General features: G+C 52.2%; 2 protein-coding genes across 3 annotated transcripts; one reads left to right on the top strand and one right to left on the bottom strand.

Moving 5' to 3' along the window:
* The first annotated feature begins 93 nt into the window (after positions 1-93).
* Positions 94-6,639, top strand: pik3r4 (phosphoinositide-3-kinase, regulatory subunit 4). Its single transcript, XM_085918289.1, has 20 exons — positions 94-250; positions 617-1,339; positions 1,482-1,615; positions 1,678-1,885; positions 1,971-2,360; positions 2,436-2,570; positions 2,643-2,864; positions 2,947-3,120; positions 3,194-3,339; positions 3,403-3,606; positions 3,708-3,909; positions 4,264-4,367; positions 4,463-4,685; positions 4,753-5,083; positions 5,151-5,362; positions 5,450-5,581; positions 5,646-5,746; positions 5,820-5,908; positions 5,973-6,093; positions 6,186-6,639. The coding sequence occupies exons 2-20, from the start codon at positions 622-624 to the stop codon at positions 6,354-6,356; spliced, it is 4,017 nt and encodes a 1,338-aa protein (XP_085774415.1). The 5' UTR covers positions 94-250; positions 617-621; the 3' UTR covers positions 6,357-6,639.
* Positions 6,620-24,505, bottom strand: col6a4a (collagen, type VI, alpha 4a). Of its 2 annotated transcripts, XM_085918287.1 has the most exons (40): positions 20,127-20,211; positions 18,591-19,199; positions 17,858-18,445; positions 16,671-17,246; positions 15,982-16,602; positions 15,330-15,890; positions 14,709-15,266; positions 14,051-14,629; positions 13,401-13,979; positions 12,937-13,298; positions 12,733-12,811; positions 12,515-12,660; positions 12,347-12,439; positions 12,208-12,261; positions 12,016-12,087; positions 11,910-11,936; positions 11,782-11,826; positions 11,652-11,705; positions 11,485-11,547; positions 11,346-11,411; positions 11,217-11,270; positions 11,092-11,127; positions 10,929-10,991; positions 10,792-10,854; positions 10,649-10,711; positions 10,519-10,581; positions 10,246-10,296; positions 10,111-10,146; positions 9,962-10,024; positions 9,714-9,776; positions 9,610-9,645; positions 9,502-9,538; positions 9,401-9,412; positions 8,558-9,051; positions 8,268-8,358; positions 7,556-8,206; positions 7,397-7,484; positions 7,230-7,327; positions 7,100-7,144; positions 6,620-7,027 (listed from the first exon to the last, which is right to left on the bottom strand). In XM_085918287.1, exons 1-40 carry the CDS (start codon positions 20,206-20,208, stop codon positions 6,861-6,863), a joined length of 8,088 nt encoding a protein of 2,695 aa, XP_085774413.1. In that variant the 5' UTR covers positions 20,209-20,211; the 3' UTR covers positions 6,620-6,860. The 2 variants fall into 2 exon arrangements, with proteins under 2 accessions (XP_085774413.1, XP_085774412.1); XM_085918286.1 differs by lacking the exons at positions 6,620-7,027; positions 7,100-7,144; positions 7,230-7,327; ... (1 more) ...; positions 7,556-8,206; positions 8,268-8,358 and adding an exon at positions 24,486-24,505 and having other exon boundaries at positions 9,001-9,412; positions 20,127-20,217.
* Between the last annotated feature and the right edge of the window lie 107 nt (positions 24,506-24,612).

The raw sequence follows: 24,612 nt of genomic DNA, 5'->3' as shown, positions 1-24,612 counted from the left end.
GCAACATAATGTATCATGTATGTTCTTTAGACAACTATTCAGCTTTTTTATTTGTACTTGGAGTTCGCCGTAATTACATATCACAGGGCGGCTACCGAGTGACGTTTCACTCTGACCCGGAAGCACAACAACAGCTGCTCGACGCCGTTTCTTCGCTTTCTATCGCTAGTTTCCGCAGAGGATTCCCTTCTTACCTTCTTTTCTCATTCTGACTGGCTTTAATAAAAGAACTCCACTACATCAGCCGCAGGTAAAACGACTTTCCCCCACAACTTCCTGCCATTTTTACACGGATGCTTTAGCTGTTTGGTTAGCCGGCGAGCTAACGGGACGCTAACGTGATGTCATATGACGGCTCTTTAAAATTTAAACACTGTAACGTATGTGGAAATATCGCTTCTAATTACCTCAGTATAAAAACAACAAGAACAACAAGCGTTAGAATAGGAAATGCAGGATTAACATGATAAGTCACATGACGACGTCAGACGGTAAACAGTAAAAGAGTTACACCAGTAAATTGCATGAACTATTGCCTTTTATGAAAGGTTCCCAAACTGGTTTAAATTCGATAAGTGTTTTGTTACGACCATCAGTTTACTTCTACTCCCGGCAGAGGCGATGGGCAACCAGCTGGCGGGTATCGCCCCATCACAGATCTTGTCAGTGGACAGCTACTTCTCCGACATCCATGATCACGAGTACGACAAGAGCCTGGGCAGCACGCGCTTCTTCAAGGTGGCGCGCGCCAAGCACCGCGAGGGCATGCTGGTGGTCAAGGTGTTTGCAATCCAAGACCCCTCACTGCCGCTCACCAGCTACAAACAGGAGCTGGAGGAGCTGAAGATCCGCCTGCACTCGTGCCACAACTGCTTGCCCTTCCAGAAGACCTCGCTGACGGAGAAGGCCGCTATCCTCTTTCGCCAGTACGTGCGCGACAACCTGTACGACCGCATCAGCACGCGGCCGTTCCTCAACAACGTGGAAAAGCGCTGGCTGGCCTTCCAAATCCTCACCGCCGTGGACCAGGCGCACAAGGCCGGCGTGCGCCACGGCGACATCAAGACGGAGAACGTGATGGTGACCAGCTGGAACTGGGTGCTGCTCAGCGACTTCGCCAGCTTCAAGCCAACCTACCTTCCCGAAGACAATCCTGCCGACTTCAACTATTTCTTTGACACCTCCCGCCGTCGCACCTGCTACATTGCGCCGGAGCGCTTTGTGGACGGCAGCATGTTTGCCGCCGAGAGCGACCAGAACACGCCGCTGGTGGACCTGAGCAGCAGCAACCAGAGGAGCAGGGGCGAGCTCAAGCAGGCCATGGACATTTTCTCTGCAGGTGGGCCTGAAAGCTTTGCTCATTCTCAAACAGGTCACGTGACAAAAAAGAAGGGTCGCGACACAACGTGAAAGAATTTGCGCCAGCGATGCTGTGGGGCGGATGCCGTGAAATGTTATTTGAAGGCAGCATATTTGCTCAGGTTGCGTGATCGCCGAGCTGTTCACCGAGGGCGTCCCGCTCTTCGATTTGTCCCAGCTGCTTGCGTACCGCAAAGGACACTTTCAGACGGAGCAGGTTCTGGAGAAGATCGAGGACGGCAGCATCCGAGAGCTGGTGAGGCCCGCGTTTGACACGGAAACCCGGATCTCAATCGCGCCTTCTCTGATGTCTCTCAGGTGGCCCAGATGGTCCAGCGAGAACCCCAGCGGCGCTCGTCGGCCGAGGACTACTTGAAGCAGCAGCGAGGAAAAGCCTTCCCAGACATCTTCTACACCTTCCTGCTGCCTTACATGGCGCAGTTCGCCAAAGACACTTTCCAGTCGGCCGACGAGAGAGTCCTCGTAATACGCAAAGACTTGGACAACATCTTGCACAACCTCCGAGGTGAGCGCGTCGTGAAAACGCAGCTTCCTTCCATTAGTGCCAAATGTTCTCTGGCAAATCTCACACTGGCAAATCCTTGACGCAGGCTCTCCGAGTTCCTCCCAGGACGCTGGCGACGGCACGGTGAGCGCCAAGGAGCAGCAAGGCCTGATGGTGCTGGCGTCGGTCATCACTTCCTGCCTGCAGACGCTGCATTCGTGCGACTCCAAGCTGGCGGCGCTGGAGCTGATCCTCCACCTGGCGCCGCGTCTGGGCGTGGACATCCTGTTGGACCGCATCACGCCCTACCTGCTGCACTTCTGCAACGACCCGGTGCCGCGCGTGCGGGCCCAGGCCGTGCGCACTCTCACCAAGGTGCTGGCGCTGGTCAAGGAGGTGCCACGCAATGACGTGAATATCTACCCGGAGTACATCCTGCCGGGCCTCGCCCACCTGGCGCAGGATAACGCCACCATCGTCAGATTGGCCTACGCCGGTGAGGCGGCTACCGCGTTTTCAACCCAATTGTGTCCATCCAGTTGGCGACGAATCTTTTTTGGGTCGTTGTCAGAGAACGTGGCGCACCTGGCAGAGAGCGCCCTCCGCTTCCTGGAGTTGGTGCAGGAGAACAACTTAAGCGCGGAGCACGACGCCAACGGCGAGGAGGCGGAGGAAACGCTTCACCCCAACGATAATTACGACTCAGGTCGGTGGAGGAAAAAAAAAACGATCAGGTGCTCTGAGATTTGAATCGATTGGAACGGCCCGGAATGCGCAGAGCTGCAGGCGCTCCACGAGATGGTGCAGCAGAAGGTGGTGACGCTGCTGAGCGACTCTGAGAACGTGGTGAAGCAGTCGCTGATGGAGAACGGCATCACGCGACTCTGCGTCTTCTTCGGACGGCAGAAGGCCAACGACGTGCTGCTCTCGCACATGATCACCTTCCTCAACGACAAGAACGACTGGCACCTGCGCGGCGCCTTCTTCGACAGCATCGTCGGTGAGTGACGCGGACCTCGGAGTTTGAGGCGGCCGGCCGACTCCGAGAGGTCAACTGTGGCTGTGTTTGCGCGCGCGCGGAGGAGTGGCAGCGTACGTCGGCTGGCAGAGCTCGGCCATCTTGAAGCCGCTCCTCCAGCAGGGCCTGAGTGACACGGAGGAGTTTGTCATCTACAAAGCGCTCAACGCGCTGACGTGCATGTGCCAGCTGGGCCTGCTGCAGAAGCCTCACATCTACGAGTTTGTCGCCGACGTCGGTAAGTTCACGTCGAACAACGTTTCGTCGTCCTGGCGCCTCAGCTCAATTATTTATTTGCTTCCCGGCCCCAGCTCCGTTCCTTTGCCACCCCAACCTATGGATTCGCTACGGCGCGGTGGGCTTCATCACGGTGGTCGCTCAGCACCTCAACTTAGCCGACGTCTACTGCAAGCTGATGCCGCACCTCAATCCCTTCGTCACGCAGCCCATCATTCAGGTGAGCGCCGCCGCCTCGTCCCGCTCGTCCCGGCCGGCTCACGCCCGCCGACCGCATCCTCAGATCGACAAGGAGCTGGTCCTGCTGAGCGTCCTGAAGGAGCCGCTGAGCCGCTCCGTCTTTGACTACACGCTGCGCTCCAAAGACATCGCTAGCCTCTTCCGCCACCTGCTGCTGCGGCAGAAGAAGCGCGCCGGGTCCATCCCGGAGTGCCCGCCTCCCGAGGACCCCGCCATCGCTCAGCTACTTAAGAAGCTACTCTCGCAGGTGAACACGCCAAATTAAGCACAATGCCACGCCGCGACTTCAAATAAAAACGGAGCAACTCGTAGTTTGAAAGTTTCTGTCGTCGGGCCGGGCAATGACAGGGAATGACAGAGGCGGAGGAAGACAAGCTGCTGGCGCTCCGAGACTTCATGCTCAAGTCCAACAAGGCCAAAGCCAACATGGGGGAGCAGATACATCTGGGGGAGGCCACCCAGACCGGCGTGGTCGACCTCGCCGTGCTGGGCATCACCGGACGCCAGGTGGACTTGGCCAAGCCCAAAGGCGAGGTGGAGGACAAGCGAGGTGAGTTTCCAGTTCATATTTGCGCATATTTGTCATGGATAAAACATCCGTTTTGAATTTTGGCAGGGGACAGCGTGTTGTTTGTTTGAGTGAACGCTGGCGCGGCGTACTTGCTGCAGCTGCTCTCCGGTCAATTTTTTTTAAAAACGTTTTTGCTTTGTTTTTTCTGCAGATGTTTCTTTGCTTTGATACTTTTTTCCCTTTGAATTGTGTATGCTATTTTCTGTTTGTACGGCCATCTTGAGTGCCTTGAATAAAATGTATTATTATTATTATGATTTTAAAAGGCCCAAAACTAAACAATCGAACATTCAAACGTTTAGAAAAGGTGACGTGAATATTTGTCTCTCGCAGCGAGGAAGCACACCAAGCAGGACTCCATCATGAACGAGGAGTGGAAGAGCATGTTTGGCTCTCAGGAGCCTGCTTCCACCGCTGCCACCACGCAGCCAAACACGGTATGGCTGCACCAATGGTCGTTTTTCCCTTGTAAAATGAGCAACAACAAAAAAAAGAGCCGAGCGATGAATCCTTCGCTTCTTGTGCCCCGGAGGTGCCCGACGGTCCGGCGAGTCAATCCCGAAAGAACGCGCCGGCGCCGGCCGTGGCCGTGCAGCAGTCGGTGACGGGTGGCCTGGCCTACCAGCGCCGCCTCAACACCTGCAAGGCGGAGCTGCAGCAGCTGGTGCAGCAAAAGCGCGACCAGTGCTGCGCCGAGCGCATGGCCAAGCAGATGATGGAGAGCGCCGAGTGGGAGAGTCGCCCGCCGCCGCCCGGTAGTAAACGCCCGCACTTCTGCTCACGGCATCTGAGCTCAGCTAAATAAAAAAAAAAAATGTTCAGGGTGGCACCCGAAAGGATTGCTGGTGGCCCACCTCCACGAGCACAAAACGGCCGTCAACCGCATCCGAGTGTCGGACGAGCACGCCATCTTCGCCACGGCGTCCAACGACGGCACGGTCAAAGTGTGGGACAGTCAGAAGATGGAGGGCAAGACCACCACCACCAGGTCGGTGCTGACGTACTCGCGCATCGGCGGCCACGCCAAGACGCTGACCTTCTGCCAGGGCTCGCATTACTTGGCCGTGGCGTCCGACAACGGCGCCATCCAGCTGCTGGCGGTCGAAGCCAGCAAACCGCCAAAATCGCCCAAAGTGCAACCCTTTCAGACTAGGTGAGACGTCAATGAGTTCATATTCATTCGATGATGAATATATATTAAAAAAAAAAAATCCCCGCAGGTCTCTGGATCTGAAGGAGGACGGCTGCGCGGTGGACATGCACCATTTTAACTCTGGCGCTCAGTCCGTGCTGGCGTACGCCACGGTCAACGGCTCGCTGGTGGGCTGGGATCTTCGCTCCAACTCCAACGCCTGGACGCTTCGCCACGACCTCCGCTTGGGACTCATCACTTCCTTCAGCGTGGACATGCACCAATGCTGGCTCTGCCTCGGTGAGCGCGCGGAGCGGCGTCTTCTGGACGCCACCCGAGCCAGCGTCTTCTGGACGCCACCTGAGCGAGCGTCCCCTTCCTCCGCAGGTACGAGCAGCGGCACCATGGCCTGCTGGGATATGCGCTTCCAGCTGCCCATCTCCAACCACACGCATCCGGCACGCGCACGCATCCGCCGCCTGCTCATGCACCCGCTCTACCAGTCGTCGGTCATCGCCGGTAAGCTGACCCTCTCGCTTCCTCGTTGACTTCCTGGTGGTGTGACTAGCTCGCTCGCTCGCAGCCGTGCAGGGCAACAACGAGGTGTCCATGTGGGACATGGAGACAGGGGATCGGAAGTTCACGCTGTGGGCCAGCTCGGCCCCGCCCCTGTCAGAGTCGCAGGTGAGAAGCACAAAAATATCCATCCGTCCGTCCGTCTTCTGATTCTTCTCGTGCTCTCCGTCCCGCGTGGCAGCCCTCACCTCACAGCGTGCACGGGATCTACTGCAGTCCGGCCGACGGCAATCCTCTGCTGCTCACCGCCGGTTCCGACATGAGGATCAGGTGCGACAAAGGAACGAACAATGCCAAATTGTTTTACGGCCCAAAGTGAATGACGCCGTGACAGGTTCTGGGATCTGGCGTACCCGGAGAGATCCTACATCGTGGCGGGCGGCGCCAACGATTCGCTGCACTGCCCCTCCGTCATGTACAGCAGGAAGATCATCGAAGGCACGGAAGTGGTGCAGGTAAGCCGAGCTGCGCATGCCGTGCGGGATGTTTCTCAGAGTACACCGGTGAAACACACACACAATTGTTCATCCATCCGTCCACACGGCAGGAGATCCACAGCAAGCAGAAGAGCGGCGCCGCTGAGGACTCGCCGCGACGGGGACCCGAGTCGCTGCCCGCGGGACACCACGACATCATCACCGATATCGCCACCTTCCAGACCACGCAAGGATTCATCGTTACCTCGTCCAGGGATGGGATCATCAAAGTGTGGAAGTGACGCACACACACACACACACACGCGCAACGCACTCGAATAGGCTCACTCACATCAATGCTAGCTGGTTTCTATGGAAACACGCAAAGACTTCCTGTAATTAATTACCTGTCGTGCCGAGCTCATATTGGCTTATGACGATGAAATGAGAAAAACCTTGATGTCACTGTGATGTCATCTTGTACATATTGAGTTTTATAGTTTGATCCATGTCATGCTGAACAAGTCATGTGACCTATGCGTGTTCAATAAATCCTGACATCAGAGTTTATTAGCATGTTTAATTCATTTTTTATGGATGCAAAATGATGGATTCACTGTAATCCTTATCGATACAATTATATTAAGTTTGGCCTCTCTTTGTGGTGGAAAATTCTGAATTTGCTGGAATGGTTTGAAATCCAAAGGTGGCATACTTCCAAAAAATATGAACGGATGTTGAGATACCTAAACGATAACAATCGAGGTTTCAAGTTGAAAAGAGTCACGTGGGTCCGCGGCGCCCCTTCAGGCCACGCAGGCACCCTGGCAGGCCTCCAGGGTGCTAAAGCGGTTCTCGTTTCCGCCGCATCCGCCGTACCAGAAGCGCTGACACTTCTGCTCCTCGCTGTCGTAGAACCACATCATGGCGTAACCCTGGCAGTCCCCAGCATCCATGGGCAGCAGGCAGGCGTCTGCCGAGAAGCACGCGGGGGAGGGGGGGCGTCACGCATTGGCTTCTTCGTGCGAGCGTTTGGGACTTTTACCCGTGGCGCTGGCGTCGGTCGATCGCGGCATCGGCGTGTCCTCGTCTGTTACGGTTAACGTGAGCGAGAAACGCAGCCGTAAGTCAAAGTAGCGAGCCACGGATAAGGCGTTTTTGTGCCCATTCGTCACCTTCTGGGCTCAGCATGTGGACGACGTCAGTCTGTCCGGTTTGTTCTTGCAACTGCTCTCCCCGCGGCTGGTCAGCAAACTCCTGCACGTACCCTTGACTGGACACCAGAGCGCTCACATGACCGACATGATGATGACCACCATAATGATGATTAAAAAGGCCTTACCCGCCGTCAGTGAGGATCTGCCCACCGTCTCCACCCGTCTGTTGGCAGATCTGCTTCAAAGATGGCGGCGGGTGTGCGATGAGGCCCTCTGTGGCACACAGTTGCTCAGAAAGACCAACATAGACAATACAAAGAACGTCTGACACGTATCGGTCTCACTGTCTAGCGCGGCCATGAAGATCCTGAAGAACCGCCGCGCGTAGTCCCGTTCTTCCTGGTGAAGCCGTCCCAAGTGCAGCAGATGCTGCTGCAAGGGCTCGCTGGCCACGGTCTCCACCTGCTCACGGTCGTAGCGCTCGCCCACCGTCACCACGAACAGCGCCACCCCCTGGCACTTGGCCTTCATGGCGGCGGCACGCAACACTTTGCGATCCTCGGACGCCGACCTGGTGCCCACCACCACCAGCATCACCTTCCTCCTGCGGCCGTGGGCGGCCGTCGTCGTTTCCTTCAGGCCGAGGTTCAGGGCGTGCCCCAGGGAGGAGGATCCGCCCTCTTGGCGCATGTTACTCAGCAGGTGAGACCTCATAAGCCGCCCGTCCTGGTAAGCCTGCAGGCCAAACTCCAACTTGGTGCCGCGGGCGCCGCTCTGCTGCACCACGGCCACACGGGCGCGAGTGTCGGCCTGGCCCGGCCGGGGGCTGACGGCCAGTTGCTCCACCACGGAGGCCAAAAGCTCCTGAGCGCCGGCGTACTCGTCGGTCTGCATCTCGCGCGAGCCGTCCACAACCATCACCACGTCCGCCTCCACTTCTTGCGGCGCCGGCGTCTCCTGGATGAACGTGCACTCCTGTCCGCGTCGGCACGGGTCTGCGCCCGTGGAAAAACCCTTCAGCTACCGTCTTACGCTAGTGTCCAAACATCTGCTTACCGTAACAAATGGCGCAGTTCTTCACTTTCCTCAGGTCGGCTGCGGCGTCCCTCCCCAGCACGGTGAAGATGGACTTTCCGGTGTCGTCCAGCTGCAAGACAATGTGAATGACGGATGATAGGTCCACACCAACAGTGAGTAACTGATGATAGGTCCCCACACACACACAAAATCTGCGACTAAGTGGGAATTGCAAAAGCTGAAAGTAATTGACAACTTCTCCAAAACGTTACTTCAACATAGTCCCTTGACAACAAAACACCTAATTTTCACTCTGAGGTCAAACTTGCCTCCATGGCACGGCTGAGGACAGGGGCGTTCCTCAAGGAGATGACGGCGGGCACCACGTTGAGGGCGCGGCACTCCATGACGGCCGTCACTACGTCGTTGACGTCCTGCGACGGCCCGCTTGAGAAAAACACGGCCACCTTCCTCATCATGACGCCCGAGCGGACGCGCTTCAGCACGTTGCGCGCCACGAAGCGCATGGCGGCGCCCAGTTGCCGCTTGTTGGACGTGCGCTCCAGCGCCACGTTCCTCACGGCGTCCATCAGCGACGCCTTGCGTCGGTAGTCGTGGAAGCGGATCAGGTACTTGGTGTGGGCGCTGTACGCCACCACGGCCACGCGGGCTCCCGTGGGGCAGTTGCTCTCGGCCACCGTAATATCCTCCAGGAGGGACAGCAGGGCCGAGCGCTGGCGCTCGAACGCCGCGGGCGTTACGTCGTCGGACATGTCCAGCGCCACCACCAGCTCCGTGGGGAGAGCGGGGCAGGAGCCCAGGTCTGAACGGACAGCAACGACGAGAGCACGAGGTGAAAAATGGCTCATTTGTAATTGTGTTGAGTATTTCATTCGTTCATTTAAGCATGCAGTCATTGGAACTCATTCATTCATTGATTTGGACATTATTGTTGGTTAATTGGCTCACTCACTCACTCACTCACTCACTCACTCACTCACTCACTCACTCACTCACTCACTCACTCACTCACTCACTCACTCACTCACCCACCCACCCACTCGGGTTTCATTGATTGGCTCATCCAATCATTCATTGTTCCCAATTGAAAAAACCAAATGGCCACCACAACTTAAAGATTGAAACTCAGGCAGGAAGTGACACGTCCGTACCTGCGGAGCAAGCTGAAAAAGAGCACAAAACACAAAGCCAAAGCTGATTGGATGACACCGGGACAGTGGGTGTGGCCTCGGCTAGCCTATACTGGACTCACCGCAGTTGTCTCGGATGAATGTGATCAGCTCGCACTCCTACGGAGCCATCGATACAAGACACTTCAATCAAAAGAAAAACCCGGCGAAAGAATAAACGCGACCCTTACCGTCTTCCCTCTGCTTCCAGGGAGACCTCGTGGGCCCTGTGTGTTCCAAAGAAAGGCATGGTCATTCATGGATTTCTTGATTTCTCTCATTCATCCACCCTCACCTTGTGTCCCTCATAACCCGGCTCTCCAGGTTGACCAATGTCCCCTGTGCGACCCGAGTTACCCTGCAAAGTAAAACCACAGAAAACTCTGTAAGTTTTTTTTATTTCAATTTTACTTTACTTTTGATGATTTGATCAATTCATGTCATTTTGTCACATGGTTGTGAAGATTGCAAAAGACATTTCTCCGCCTTGAGCTATGTGCATCCAAGCTGCAAATGTACGCGCCAGCTTATGTGTTGACTCACCCCGCGACCTTGGTTGCCTTTGCTCCCCGGTAGACCTTTAGGACCCCCCAGGCCGTTCTCACCCTAAGAGCAAAAAAGTGGGTGTGGCCGCTCAGCATTTCATCAGGTGTCTGTTCACCTTCAAAGACTCTTGAACGCACTGCACTCACCACTAAACCGGGGTAACCGGGGAAGCCCGTATCTCCCTACACACACAAAGAAGTGTGCATTAACAGACACACAACTTGAGCTCAACATGGTTTAGCCAAGGTGTGTGTAATCTTGCGGCAATGTCGTCTGCTCACCTTGATCCCTTTAGGTCCAGCCGGTCCGTATCCGTCTCTGCCGTCCTGACCCTGTCGGCGGTATCAACAGTTTACATGACGAGTACACAAAGAACAGCTGTACTCTTGACGCATGATGACATACGTAAACACCCATGTACAATCACACACACGTCATTTGACTGTATAATTGGTTTCTCGCTAAAGTGGGAAACACCCTGGACTCTTTATGTCATCCGATGGGATTTATTGAAAGTAGATGCTAAGGAAGTTAGCATGCGTAGAAACACATACCGGCGGACCCCGTGGTCCTGGCGTGCCCTGCACCCCTCGCACGCCTGGATCTCCAGGTTGGCCCTTGAATGACAAACGTTGTCGTTACCACGGTGATGTCACATGACGTCAACACGAAGCTGTCACTCGCCTTCTGACCATTACCACCGCGTCTTCCCGTGGAGCCTGCTAATCCTGGTGAGCCCGCCCGCCCCTGCAGGAAAACCACAAGAATGTTTCAGTGCACACTTTGATGGCATGGCACTGTCGCCATGGTTCGGATGCATTGCTTACCTGTGGCCCAGGAAGTCCAGGGATCCCTCTTGGTCCAGGCTGACCTCTGACCCCTCTGGGGCCCTAAACGTGCAACGAGAATCAGTCAAAAATATTCACGTTTTTAGCGCTGATAACACTTCCTGTTAGTTACTCACCTGAGGACCTGAAGCACCAGGACTTCCTGACAGGCCAGGATCTCCGGAAGCTCCGGCAGCACCCTGGGGGAGCACAAACATGTACACAAATATGCGTACACGCGATTGTCAGTAAAGCAGTAAAGCAGATAATGGGCTTCTGATATTCTGGGTGATCTCCCACCTTTTCCCCGAGGGGTCCTCGTCTTCCGTCGGGACCCTGACGCACAACACGTACGCACATTCAGCGTGAGAGGAAGTAAGATGGTGACAACAGAACAACAACAACAACAACAACAAAAATCTCACAGGATTCCCCTGGACGCCACCTTCTCCGGCCCTCCCGTCTGGTCCTGGTTCTCCCTGGACACAAGCGGGTGGCAGGAAATAAGGGAGGATGCTGGGAACTTAGGAAGCAAGAAAGGAGAAATGGCTGACCGGCAAACCAGGATTTCCCACGTCTCCCTTGGGTCCCGGCGCAGTGTTTTCCCGTCCGGGTTCTCCCTGACACGACACAAGAAGGCATGTCACGTGACCAGCAGGCTGAGTAGTCTTTGCGAGGAGAGGCTCAACTCACCGGATCTCCTCTCAGGCCTCGCTGTCCCTTGAGTCCCGCCTCCCCTCGGATACCGGGAATGCCCTGAGGAATGGACAAATGTCAGGAGTTCAGAGGTCCACACGGTTGTGGGTCAATCCCACACGCAACAAAACTACACTGACACCCTCTGACTCTGTATACTTTACCGGATCTCCGCGATGTCCTCGCTCTCCTCGACGACCATCTTGTCCTGACGCGCCCTGCGCTCACAAAGAACCTTCATCACATTGATGAATATAATGATGATGAAGTCGATGAGGACACCCGAGCGCTAACCTGATCTCCGTTGACGCCATCCAGTCCGACTTCTCCATCCTCGCCCTGTGAAAAACAATCACGTGACATCCATCAAAGAGAACTTCCTGCTGAAGGAAGGAAGACGTCGTGCCGTGAATGTCACTCACCCGATTACCTCGCAGGCCTCGGTAGCCCTGAGCACGAAACAAACAGAAGATGTCGGCATGTAAGCGTCGTGTGACGTGACGGACGCATCCGCGTGCAGTTAAGTACCTTGGCTCCTCGGAGTCCGGGGCAACCCTGAACACCCTGAGGTCCACTGAGTCCGGGAATACCGCGGTCACCCTGAAACAAATCCACACCACGGCAGAACCCTCAGCGCCACAAGTAAGGATACAAGAAAGGAGGGAGGCAAGGTTGGACAAAGAAAAGAAGGGAGAAACTAAGATATGTAAGTGCACTCACAGGTAGGCCCTCTTCTCCAGGGAATCCGGGGAAACCTCTTTGTCCCGACACGCCCTAAACGACAAACCACATCGCATGAAGACCACGATAATGATGACGATAATGACGACAAAGACTGCGGTCACGACCACGCTTTAACCTTTGACCCCAGGGAACCCCGAGATCCGCCGATGCCTTCGTGTCCCGAACATTTGCACGTGACGTTGCAGCACTCACGATTGGACACCGTCTCCTGTCGCAACACACGGTGACAGAGTAGCGTTAGCGAGCCGTGGCATATAGCTCCGCCCCCTTCTCCTCAACTCACAATCTGCTTGAGTACGGTGCTGCCCACGCTGTGCATGCCGACGCTGAGCGGGTCTTTGTAGCCGAACCCTCGGCCGAACTCCAACATTTGCAGCTGCGCCAGGTCCGGCGCCCCCTCCAGGCCAACCATCAGCAGCGCGTTCACACCTGCAGCAACACCATTGTATTACCTCCGCGTAGCACAGGACAAAAACACGTCTCGATCTTCTTTTTTCTGACCAGACTTTCGCAGCAGCTCGGACTCATACTCCAGTGTCATCACGTCTTCATCTAGTCCGTCTGAGAAGATGACGAGAACCTGAAGGCGGGCAATATCGGAGCATCAGCGACTTTATTTTCTCTCAAGTCACCTCATGTGACTAGAGTCCCCCATCTCTAGTTTAAGTACACGAAACCTCCGCAAGACTGAAACATGTGACTTACCTTCACACCACCTTTAGAGTCGTCCTTAAACTTCTGCCCGAAGGACTTGAGCATGGCGCTGTTGAGGCGCGTGGGAACGTTCAAATTCCAACTCATGACCTTGCTCACAACGTCATTGTTGGGGTCGTAATCGTTGAACTTGAAGTCGTAGAGGGTTCGTCCGTCCTGGCCCACCACCCTGTATCCGATTTTGGTCTCGATGGGGTCGGTGCCGGTGCAGCACAAGCGTTGGGTGGAGAAGGCGTAATGGATGATGTCGGGCAAGAAGGTCCTGAGCTTGTTATGGCCACTGACCAACATCTCACCCGGACGTCCGCTTCTTTGAGAAATGTCAAAGCCCATGGCAATGTCGATACTGCAGCCTGAAGCAAAAGCAAGATTTGAAAAATGCAAATGAGTAAGAATTGTGAATAAAAGAAGGGAAAAAGATGGAAGGAGAAGAAAAGCCTAAACAAGGAACGTACTTTCCAGCTCTTTGATCAGTTTGGATTTACAGATGGTTTTCACCACCTTTCGTCTGATCCCCTTCAAACTGTCAAAGTTTTCCACAGTGAAGAGTCTATCGTAGTTGCCTGCGATCTGCAGGAGCTGCATGTCGTGAACGTTACCCACGCCAATGGTAAACACCTCCACCCCGAGAGCCTTGAGGCGCTCGGCGGCCTCCTGCACCTCGTCCTGAGACTTGCCGTCCGTGATCAGCACCAAGTTCTGGGAGACACCGGCCAACCTGCGAGAGCCGTTGGCTTCTTCAAAGTGAGCCCCGATGGCATCCAGGGCGCGTCCAATCAGCTTTCCGCCGCCACGCTGGTTCATGCCCATGATGTGCTTGGTCACCGACTCATAAGTGAAGAACTGGTTCAGGTAGAACTCGTGCTGGAAAACGTTGCTGAATTGCGCCAGTCCGACCCGGACTAAATCCTGGCTGACTGCAAAGCTGGCTACAAGCTGTGCGGTGAAGTTCTTCATGACGGCGTAGTCCTGATCAGCGATGCTGTCCGACTGATCGAGCAGGAAGATTAGATCGGCTTTCTGCTTCTCGCAGGCTGCAAAAGCAAAGAGCAGATTCTTGAAGAAATTGTTGATGTCATCGACTGCTGACGAAAAGCTCTCCTACCTGGTTTCGTGTCATTGCAGAGAACAATCGAGATGTTCTTGTATAAAGTTTCCAGTGCGTCAAAATTGTCCACGTAGAAGACTCGGTTTGGGTCGTGACCTGCTATGATCAACAGCTGTTCCTTGTTGGCGTCCTCCACTCCGATACCAAAGACTTTGATCCCTTTGTCTCGGAGCGCCACGGACGGTCGATCCAGAATGTACGGATTGGTGGCGTTGCCGTCCGTGATCACCATCAGAATCTGAGGCACTTTGGACGCTGCCCGACCGCCGTGCTCGGCATTGAAGAACGGCAAGGTGTATTCCAAGGCCTCTCCCGTGTTGGTGTTCCCTGTGGAGGCCTGGAGCGCCGCTATTGCTTGGAGAACATCTCGCTTGGACTCGTATTGGTTGAGAGTAAAATGTAATTTGGGATCTGTGGAAAACAAAATGACTCCAAAGCGAGTGAGGTCTCTACCGACCGTAGTTTGGTTGACTATGGACGACATGAACTTTTGCATGCTTTTGAACTCTTTTGAGTCGATGGTCGTGGAGCGGTCCACCAAGAAGATGATGTCTGCTTTCTCAGTCTTCTTGCATTCTGGTGGAGGAGAAAAGAATGACCATTATTTCCTGAGAGAACCAGCAAACTGGACTAGAATAGTGCGAGTGTTAATGACCTCTGTCTGGATCACAGATCTCCAAAGCCACCTGACTCTCCAAGTCCTTCAAAGCATCAAAGTCCATTGCGGAATAGACTCGCTCTGGTGATCCGCTGATGTCCAGAAGCTGGGTAGTGTCGGCGTCCGTCACCCCGACGGCGTAGACCACCACGCCCTTTCGCCTGAGGGCGGCGGCAGGAAGTTTGACATCATCTTGAGATTCTCCGTCAGTCACTACCACCATCCTTTGCCTCACGCCAGGGCGTCCGCCTTGGGAAGCGTCAAAGTACGGCGATAAAGCCGCGATGGCTTCTCCCGTGTCTGTACCTCCTCCGATCTGTTGCATGCCATCGATGGCTCGCAACATTTGCTCTTTAGTAAAATAGCGGTCGAGGGGGAACACCAGCTGCCGGATACTGCTGAACTGCATGACGCCCAGGCGGACGTCGTTCTGCCCGATATTGGACTTGCTGACCACAGATTTCATGAAGTCCTTCATTTTTTCATAGTCCTGCGGGTAAATGCTTCCAGAGCTGTCAATCAAGAACAAGAGGTCTCCGGGTACGTCTTTACAAGCTGCAGAAACACAACGTGCAAGGTTAGTTCTTCTTTTCCCAACTTGTGCCCACAAAATCTTACCTTCATCGGTGCAGATGTCGGTGATTACGTCATCCTTGATGGGGTCGAGAGCGTCGAAGTTATTGACATAGAACGTCTTCTTCGGGTCACCGGATATCTCACCGAGTTGCGCCTGGTCGGCATTCTTCACTCCGATGGCATAGATGGTGACACCTCGCGCTCGTAGCTTCTCGGCGGGCACCTTGACCTTATCTGCGGATTTCCCATCGGTGATGACCATCAGGTATTTGGGCACCTTCTGACCTCGCGTGACCACGGCCCGATCAAACTGCGGACCCATGAACTCTAGCGCCCTTCCCGTTTCCGTCCCGCCCCCCACTTGCACGATGGCCTCCACCGCCTTCTCCAAGCTTTTTCTGTCCGCATAGGCCGTCAGATCAAATTCCAAGTTTGGCGCATCTGCGTACTTGGCGACGCCCATACGGACGTGTTGGGGTCCGATGCGGAAGGTGTTGATGAACTCGATGATAAACTTCTTCATGTCGTAAAAGTCACTAGGCTCGATGCTTCCGGAGTGGTCGATCAGGAAGAAGATGTCTGCTTCGTCGGTTTGCGTGCAGCCTGGAAGACAAATCGAACAGATTGGATTTGGATTGAACCGTTTGGACTCATTTATGGGGTGATTTTGTTGGTCAAGTGCAACCATGCTAACCTTCCTTGATGTTACTTCTTCTCACGTTAACGCTGACCGCTTCCCGCAGAATGTTGTGGCAAACGATTTCCTGGAGCTTCTGCTCCAGCACCCGCAGTTTGGAGAAACTGTCCACGATGAAAATGTGGTTGCTGGGCGGGTGGGACGCCATCTTGACCAGCTGGGCACGGTCGGCGTTTTTGACTCCGACCGTGTAGATTTTGACGCGTTCCCGACGGAGGGCCAGCGCAGCGTCGCTCACGTCGTCTTGGGACTTCCCGTCGGTGATTACCACCGCCACCTGCTGGATGCCTTTTTCTTTCCTGCTGCCTCTTTCCGTGGTGAACATGTGCTCTCGCGTGAAATTGAGGGCGGCGCCTGTTTTAGTGCCGCCGCCGTGGTATGGCATGATTTTGATGAAACTAAGCAATTCGTTCTTGTCATCGAAGGTGTTGAGGTAGACCTGTGCTTTGGCTTTGCTACTGTACATGACGATTCCCACTCGCACCCTGGAAGGAGCCACGTCCAGGCCACTGATAACCGAGTGCAGGAACATGCGTACCAGTTGGAAATTTGGTGTTCCTATGCTTCCGGACTCATCGATGACGAAGACCACGTCCGCAAGTATGGCTCCTTTGCACTCTGTGGAAGAAGCAACAACAACAAAAAATGATCCTCCGTAAGGTTGCTCGTTTAAGGATTCCTTTTACCTCCGATAGGATTGGCCGGCAGCTTCTGGTCTTCAAAGGTAGTCTTCAGAGGGGGAAGGGGATTGACTGGGGCGGACTGGTAGACGATGGAAGGATCGAAGCCGACCCCTTCCGATTTTTGTAATGACGGAGCGAGACTCATAGTCACCACCTTGATGCCCTGGGCCTTGAGTAAGCGAGACTGCTTGTAGACCTGATCGTCGGACTCTTTCCCACTCAGAACAATCAGGAACTGTCGGAAGCCTTGTTCCGTTCGGCTTCCCGCCTGGCTGGTGAACAAATTTGAGCCGGCGTACTCCAAGGCCGCACCGAGGTTTCGCGGCTCGTCGGGCTGGAGTTTCCGTAGCCGGAAGCGGCGGACAGCGGCTCTGGTTTCCTCGTTGGTCTGGTGGGTATTCAAGCGGAACTCCACTTTGATCTCTTGGCCGTACTGAGCCAGGCCAAGGCGGTGCGCTGAGATTCCGAAGTTCATTTGGTTGGTCAGTCGGAGCAGGGAGGTTCGCGCCTCCTGGAACTCGGCTTGATTCAAGCCGCTGTCCACCAGGATGAAGATATCTGAAAACTTTTCGGACAAAGCTGGAAAAAAAATTTTGACGTGATTATGCACGACAGCGCGGAAGACAAATCATAATGTCTTTATCGAGAAGTCTGGGCGAAGTTGACGATCCCGTTAAAATGACCTCATCCCACCGACCCGCCCCCCTCCACACACATACTGTTTGTGTATGGGAGCTGAAAGTAATAATCCATTCTTGCCAAAAGCAGAAATCAGATATGCAGCTTATAGACTTTTATTATCGGCCTGGGAATTAATTTCTGTTGAAACATTCCACAACAGTAAATTCTACTCTTCAGCTGAATTGCCCTTCTGGTGTGTTTTGGCTGGCGTCACACATCCTTGCTAGCTTCTTCTGGTCTGGATTGTTGTGGAATGCAACAAAACGAAATGTTGCGTAACCGCCGTACAACATCCATTGTTCTTTGAGCTCGACATCGAGTCTTCATCAGCAATTCCAATTCCACGAGGTCAGCGGGTTATAATTAGCTATGTAAAGCTCTTGTAGCCCATAAAAAGAAACAAATGAGAAAAAGCAAGCGCTAACTTCTCACGCTGGAGCTTTCCATAGGTTTCGCCCCAACCCGGGAACCTCGATCCCGGTGCCCCTGCGGGTGCTTCTGGTACTCACCTTGCCTCTGGTTGTCCATGGTAGTGCACACGGTTTGCAGCAGACCGACACTCAGCCTCTGCAGAGCTTGGAAGCTGTCGATGTAGAATCGGAAGTTTTCGGTGGGTCGGTTGGCGATGGCGTCCAGCTCCACCAAGTTAGCTTGCCCCACTCCGATAGCAAAGACGATGACCCCGCGTTGTCTGAGGCGCCGAGCGGCCTCCGCCACGTCGTCTGTGGAGTCTCCGTCGGTGATGACCACTGCGATCTGAGGCACCTTCTGGTTGGCTCGGCTTCCGGCGCTTTCTGTGAAGAACTGCGTCCGAATGAAGTCCATGGCCTTGCCCGTCTCCGTGTCTCCCGTCCGGTAGGGGAACCGTTCCAGTTCGGCCAGCAGAGAGTTCTTGTCCATGTGATCTTTCAACAGGAACTCTTGATAAGGTTCGTCGGTGTATTGCGCCAAACCCACGCGCACTTTGTCGGGACCGATGTCGAAACCGGACACCACGGTTCGGAGAAACGTCCGCACCTGCTGGAAATTGGAAACGCCGATGCTGGAGGAGCCGTCCACCAGGAAGACCACGTCGGCCACCGTGGCTTTGGCACATTCTGAGAGAGAACAGAAGAAAATGAGCCTCCATCCATCCATCCATTTTTTTTTTTAAGTGACGCACACGAGCGAGCCAACGTTGGTGTCGACGCCACGTCGCTGTTTTCATTTCCACCGCGAGCTATGTGGCACGAGCCACGTTACCTTCAGACAACTGCAGAAGTTGTCGTTTGGCCTCCTCCACAGTGGTGCACAAGGTTTGGGCGATGCTCTGAGAAATCCCTTGAAGCGCGGCGAAGTCGGACACGCTGTAAACGAACTGACTGTGCGGTTGGCTGGCGATCTCCCTCAGCTGATCTTCGTCCGCGTCTTTAATCCCGATGGCGTACAAAAGGATTCCTTTCTTCTTCAGTTCCATTGCGTGAGAATCCACGTCATCTTGCGATTTCCCATCCGTGATGACCACGGCGATCTGGGGAACATTCTGCTTCATCCTGCTGCCGGCGTCTTCCACAAAATGCTGACTTAGCATAAAGTCCAGGCCTTGACCCGTGTGTGTGCCGCCGCCCATGTAGGGTAGCGTGCTGACAGATTGGAGGATGTCTTTCTTCTTCTCAAAAGTGTTGAGCAGGAACTCGGTTCTCGGCGAGTTGCTGTACTGGACCAGAGCCATGCGGACCCGGTCTGGGCCTACGTCAAAGCTGTTGACCAGCGTGGCCAAAAAGCGGCGGATCTTCTCAAAGTTCTCGGCGCCGATGCTCCACGACCCGTCCACCATGAAGACCAGGTCGGCCACGGCTTCTTGAGTGCACACTGACAACGGGCTCGGGTCACTACGCGGCCAATTTTGGACGGACGGCGGTGCCAGTCAGAGAGAGCCAGTGATTTTGCTAGCGTGGGGTGACGTGCTGTGTCGGCATTTATTTCATTGCATTACCACGGGTTCAAGATGAATATCAAGGAAATAAATGCTCAAAGAAGACAAATCCGCAGTGAGCGTCAGTGCAAAAGCGTGAAGAAGATCCAAGCTGCGCGGCCTTCAACTCTGGTGGAGTCTTATTTTCAATCTGCCGTTTGACGGAAATTTGTGAATGGCTCTTGTCGGTTGTCGAAGAGATTTGATGGAAAGGCTTCCCCTGGGATTGTCTGGAGAACCGAACGAGCCTTTTGGATTGAAAATCTTCAACAACTGAGAAGATTCCAGTCAGTGCGTAAAAGTTTGATTTGATTAGAAATTGGATGACTAATAGTGAGTAACTTGAGGAAAAGAAAACAAGTCCCCCGGGAGAGGCCAGAGAGAGAGAGCTGAGAGGATCCAGACACCAGAAAAAGGCACTCTTGTCAAAAGTGATATACAGAAGCAGAACTCCTTCTTGTAACTTCTTCCAAGTCAACACTTAGATAATTCAGAGGCTCCAAGATGACACTGAAGACATCATTTGTTTTTGGCCATTTCAAAAATGCGGAAAGCATTCATTCTTGTCAACTCTTACTATCTTTGCCGCATGGTAACATCTCAATTTTCCCACAATCAAATGATTGAGCAAAGATGATCATGGTGGAGGTGAAGCACGTGAAGCGTTAGTGCGTGAACAAGCGCAACACACACACATACACACACTGTGATGTTAGTCCATGTGATTTTCATTGTGAATGTGAGAAGGCTGCCAGATGGGCGCTATATACTCGTGTAAGTATGGCGGAATGCAGTGGGGTGAGGTCACCCACCCACCAACCCACCTGTCCTCTGTGCAGCGCCATCGTGGAAACAGGCGGCCGCCATGAGAACCAGGAGAAGTCTCCTCCCAGCTGCCATGACCATTTCTTTCTCCTGCAACGAGAAGGCGGTAAGCAGCCATCACGTCATCGGCAATATTTATGAAACAAACGCCAAGGTCGGTGGTCGCTTTGTCTACTGTCGTCCACCCTATTGAAGAAGAAGAAGAACAATAGCAATTATAATAATGGCATCCACCCCATTGAATATTAATATCGATAGGAATAATAATCATATGCTGTCTGACCACGTTGTGTTTCTTTTGCTACATTTGTAGAGAGGTTGGGTGTCGTTGCGCCGTTGTGGGACACAGACCATTGGATTCCCGGCCAATCAAAGCCTTTTATTTCCTAGACCTTACAATGTTCTCATTACATTCACGAGTTGGTTCGGATGAACAGAACAGAAGATGCCCGGAATAGTTTGTGTTTCACAAGAAGCCGTGGTGTTGTCATCGAGAATGAGCAGCTGTCTGCTATCACAAGAGGAACAATATGCTCATCTGTTTGTGTTTAAAATGGCGGCTGCGTTTCCTGCAGACTCCAGTCGCCCGTCGACCACATCAAGCGTCATATGGTGGAAGGCCTTCTTTGGAATGTCATGTGGATGACAGTTGTCAGAAGAAAGCCAAGCCAGATCAGTGTCACTTGATTGACTTATTGAAAAAAGTTCACTGCTGGTCAATCCTTTTTTGTGCTCTCACGTCGACTGGCGACCAGTCCCGGGTGTACCAAACTTCTCTGGGATGGGCTCCATCGACCATTTTTTTTTTTTTCTCTCTCACCATCTGGACTTAGAAAGAATTCCAATAAAGATCGCTGATGAGCTGTATTAATGATAGTTCTATTTACCAATGGAAGGATGTTGTTAGCATGCCAAAGAAAAAGAGGTGAGTGAGCCTTTGAAAGTTTAATGGTGCTTGTTGTATTCATTATAGTTGAGAGCTTACAGATGGGACTGAGACTTGTCTATAAATCACATTCACAGTGCTTGCTGGACTGTGTGTGTGTGTGTGTGTGTGTGTGTGTGTGTGTGTGTGTGTGTGTGTGTGTGTGTGTGTGTGTGTGATTGTGTGATTGTGTTGTGTACATTAAGGAGTGTATATAGGTTTGAAAGAAAGCCTGGGTGGAATCAACCCAAGAAATGGGGCCCCCCGCTAATGTGAAGCATGTGAAGGTAATCACAGCGAGACATTTTGACGTACTTTGTTTACATGGTGAGCTCAAGGACGCGCGAGAACACTGTAAAGCTGAAGGGGGGGGGGGGAGGCCCCCCCGATCCCATATCAGTGACATCATGTAAAAATAATGCAAGGCAGTCAAAGGGGTCAAAGGACACGGCAATGAAGCGGCAGAAAGTCTTCTCGTTATTGTTCCTGTTGTTTGCCATCCTGTCCTTCTTTATCATGTTCTTGTTCTATTTATTTTTGGGCTAATTATTGTTCCTGTTCTAGATCTACTTGTTGCCATTCCTGTTTTTTTTATGGTCTCTTGTGTCTTTTTTTTTACTATCTAGTTCTTTCACGTCCACCTGTTCCTATTCTGGTGATGTTCTTGTTATTTCTCTTGCTTTTGTTCCTGTTGCCGTTTTTCTTCATTTTTTTTTTTTCTTGTTCCTGTGTCTTTTCCCGCTCTGGCATTTGTTCCTGCTCTTTCTCTTGACTTGCCGTTGGTCTGGTTCCAACTCTTGTTCTTGTCGCTGTCCCTTGCTCCGTTCAGTTTTTCGATTCTTGTTCTTTCGTTTGTCTTCCTGATTTTTGTTCATGTTCACACGCACGTCCTTGTTTTGGTGTGTTGTCGTTGGTTCTTCAAAAGCTGGTAGTCGAGCAAACATAGTCATTCAAGCGGAGACTATTTGGAGTCGAACCAGCGGCAGAACAAAGCCAGCTGGAGCTAACTGGGACTTGGGCCCTAACGACAATCCAGAAGTCTGCAAAATGTCTGATTGTGGGGATTTTTTATTTTACACAGGAGAAGTCTCACAGCTGCGCTTGTCTGATTTAACCCTCCAGGAGACGCAGAACCGAGCTCGGACTGGGCCCACGCCAGATCCCCATCTGGACAACAGATGTGGTCTTGGCCACTTCCTCCATTTCTAATTTGACACCGAGCGCCACATTTTCATCCAGTTACTGACAATAAGGTAAAATGATTTATCCACACACACCAAAGTCATGCTGCACTTTGGCCCGGTTCTGATACTTCTGGACTTAAAATGGCAAATGAACTCAACTTCATACACATTACAGTCCAGAGCAGCCACAAATTCTGCAATCAATCTTCTTCTTGGGCCACAAAGCCCACTCCATCACAATAACTACATTATTACTAGGATTGCTATGACTACATGATTATTATAAATACAGTACAATAAAGTCCATGTCAAGCAAAAACAAATGTCTTGTAAATTCAAAACTCCACAAAGCCAAATGTCAATGACTAACAGAATGGTGGAGTCCATTAACTAAGATTTCAAAATCATGAAAAAGAAAGAAAATGTAAATCCTTCCGGAAGTGACTAATTGCTGTTGACGGTCGGCCGGGATGCGTCCGTACACGTTTCTTCCTCCCCGGCCCGCTTTTCCTTATTTGGTGAACTCGACGCCAACAAAGGGCACATTCCTACTCGGGCCTTCTGGACCTTCTCGATGAAACATCTTCAGGAAATTCCTCTTCTCTGGGTTTCGAGACACCAGACGGAATGTCGAGCTCAGACCAAGATTTCGCCAAAGACGCCGCATCTAAACACCGACCTCCCAAGTAATCGGACTTTTTTGGAGAATAATATTGATGTAAGGCTATCATTCTGTTTGGAGAACCTACAGGGTCAACGACATGTGAGCCAAAAGCAGGCTAACAAACTCATTTTTGGTCGCGGACCATGCCGAAGTTCTGCTTTCCCTTAAAACATCAAATAATTGGACACACAATTTGGGAAAGTTATCTTTTTTTTTTTTTTCCATCCGGTTTGGGTTATTGGCTCATTCACAAAACTAAACTTTATACACTCAGTGCCAAGGAGGTGTGTGCTCACTTTTGTCGGACATTCTTAGGGGCGGGGCCCGTTTCCGGTGCTGATTTTAATCTGACCTTTTGATTGCACATGTTGGAAACGTCTCATCGGCTTTGACTTTCTTCACGGTGTGGCGTGACCTCTGAACTCACCGCAAATGACCACACCCTCATAAATAGACGGGACGTACACATCATCGTGTATTATAAGCATACGATGTAGTCATTATGGGGCTTAGCTCAGCGTTTCTTTTTTGTTTTAGAAAATGCAAACTGTTGTTGTCATGTTTTGTCATCATGCGTCATGGCCTCCAGTGTGGAGGGTTAGCAGAAAACCATCTCATTATTTTCAGAATAACTCTCACATAGCACATAAATCACTCCTGCTGCCACAAAAAAAAAAAACTTGTATCCATCACATCATAGTTATTTTGTGGGTTTTTTTTTTTTCAAATGTCTAATTTATTATTATTTATTGCCTTAAGCATCGGTAGCTTCAAATAAAGTGACCCAATACGATACCTGCTATCGATATGTGCCCATCACTCATCTTAAACGTGTAAATGTTCAAGAACGGTCCAAATGAATGTGGCCCCAAGGTCGTACACCCTGATGTAGTGTATGTGAAATTTAAACGTGTTCAAGTGAAAACACATGAGCTGCAACGGCAGGAATTTACTGGCATCTGCTAGCCCAAACTATGGACGCTCACATCCCACAGAAAAAAAAGCTTGATTGTATGTTTCAGAATGGATTCTTCTGTTTGGAAGACTTTTCTTTGAAAAGTCTCCTTTCATTCAGATTAAAATGACATCACACCTCCTACATGATAAAACCAAAGATGAATCGATTCCATAAATTCAGTTCAGCGAGCATCAATGAGGAAGACCTTTTAAATATTGATGGATACAGTCAAACTACATCGATGCCAGAGATGGCGATCCAAAAAAAAAAAGTCCAACTCACAAACATCTGCAGGCGTGTGGGGGTCTGAAAGGCGGGGGCGCCATGCCAGAATCCCCTCCGCACACCCTTTTGGTCCCACTTCATCTGCTTTTAACTTTCATAACATTTCAAAATTGGCTGGAAGTTCATGTGAAAGAATGATCCTGCTCATATTTCCATTTGAAATGTCTTTCATTATAATCGACGTCAGGAAAACATGAACAAGTACATAGCACCTGACGGGATTTTCTCATTTCATTTCTAGGACCTTCATCCTTTTCATCATCATTGTCATCAGCACACGCACAAACACGTACACACATTTAAGTCTTGCAGAAAAAAGAGAAAAAAAAACGAGACACTTACAAGTCACAGCTCGGTCGTCCACTGCGCGCCAAATGCTGCGTTACCACGGCCTTGTAGGGAGGTGCAGTCCAAGTTCTACTGGCCACGCCCCTCAAAGAACACCCCTTCCTTCCTTCACACACACGTG

Source organism: Syngnathus leptorhynchus, chromosome 8 (assembly GCF_054491065.1).
Source record: "Syngnathus leptorhynchus isolate UIUO chromosome 8, UIUO_Slep, whole genome shotgun sequence".
NCBI lineage: Eukaryota > Metazoa > Chordata > Actinopteri > Syngnathiformes > Syngnathidae > Syngnathus > Syngnathus leptorhynchus.
This window is presented reverse-complemented; position numbering and strand designations above follow the sequence as displayed.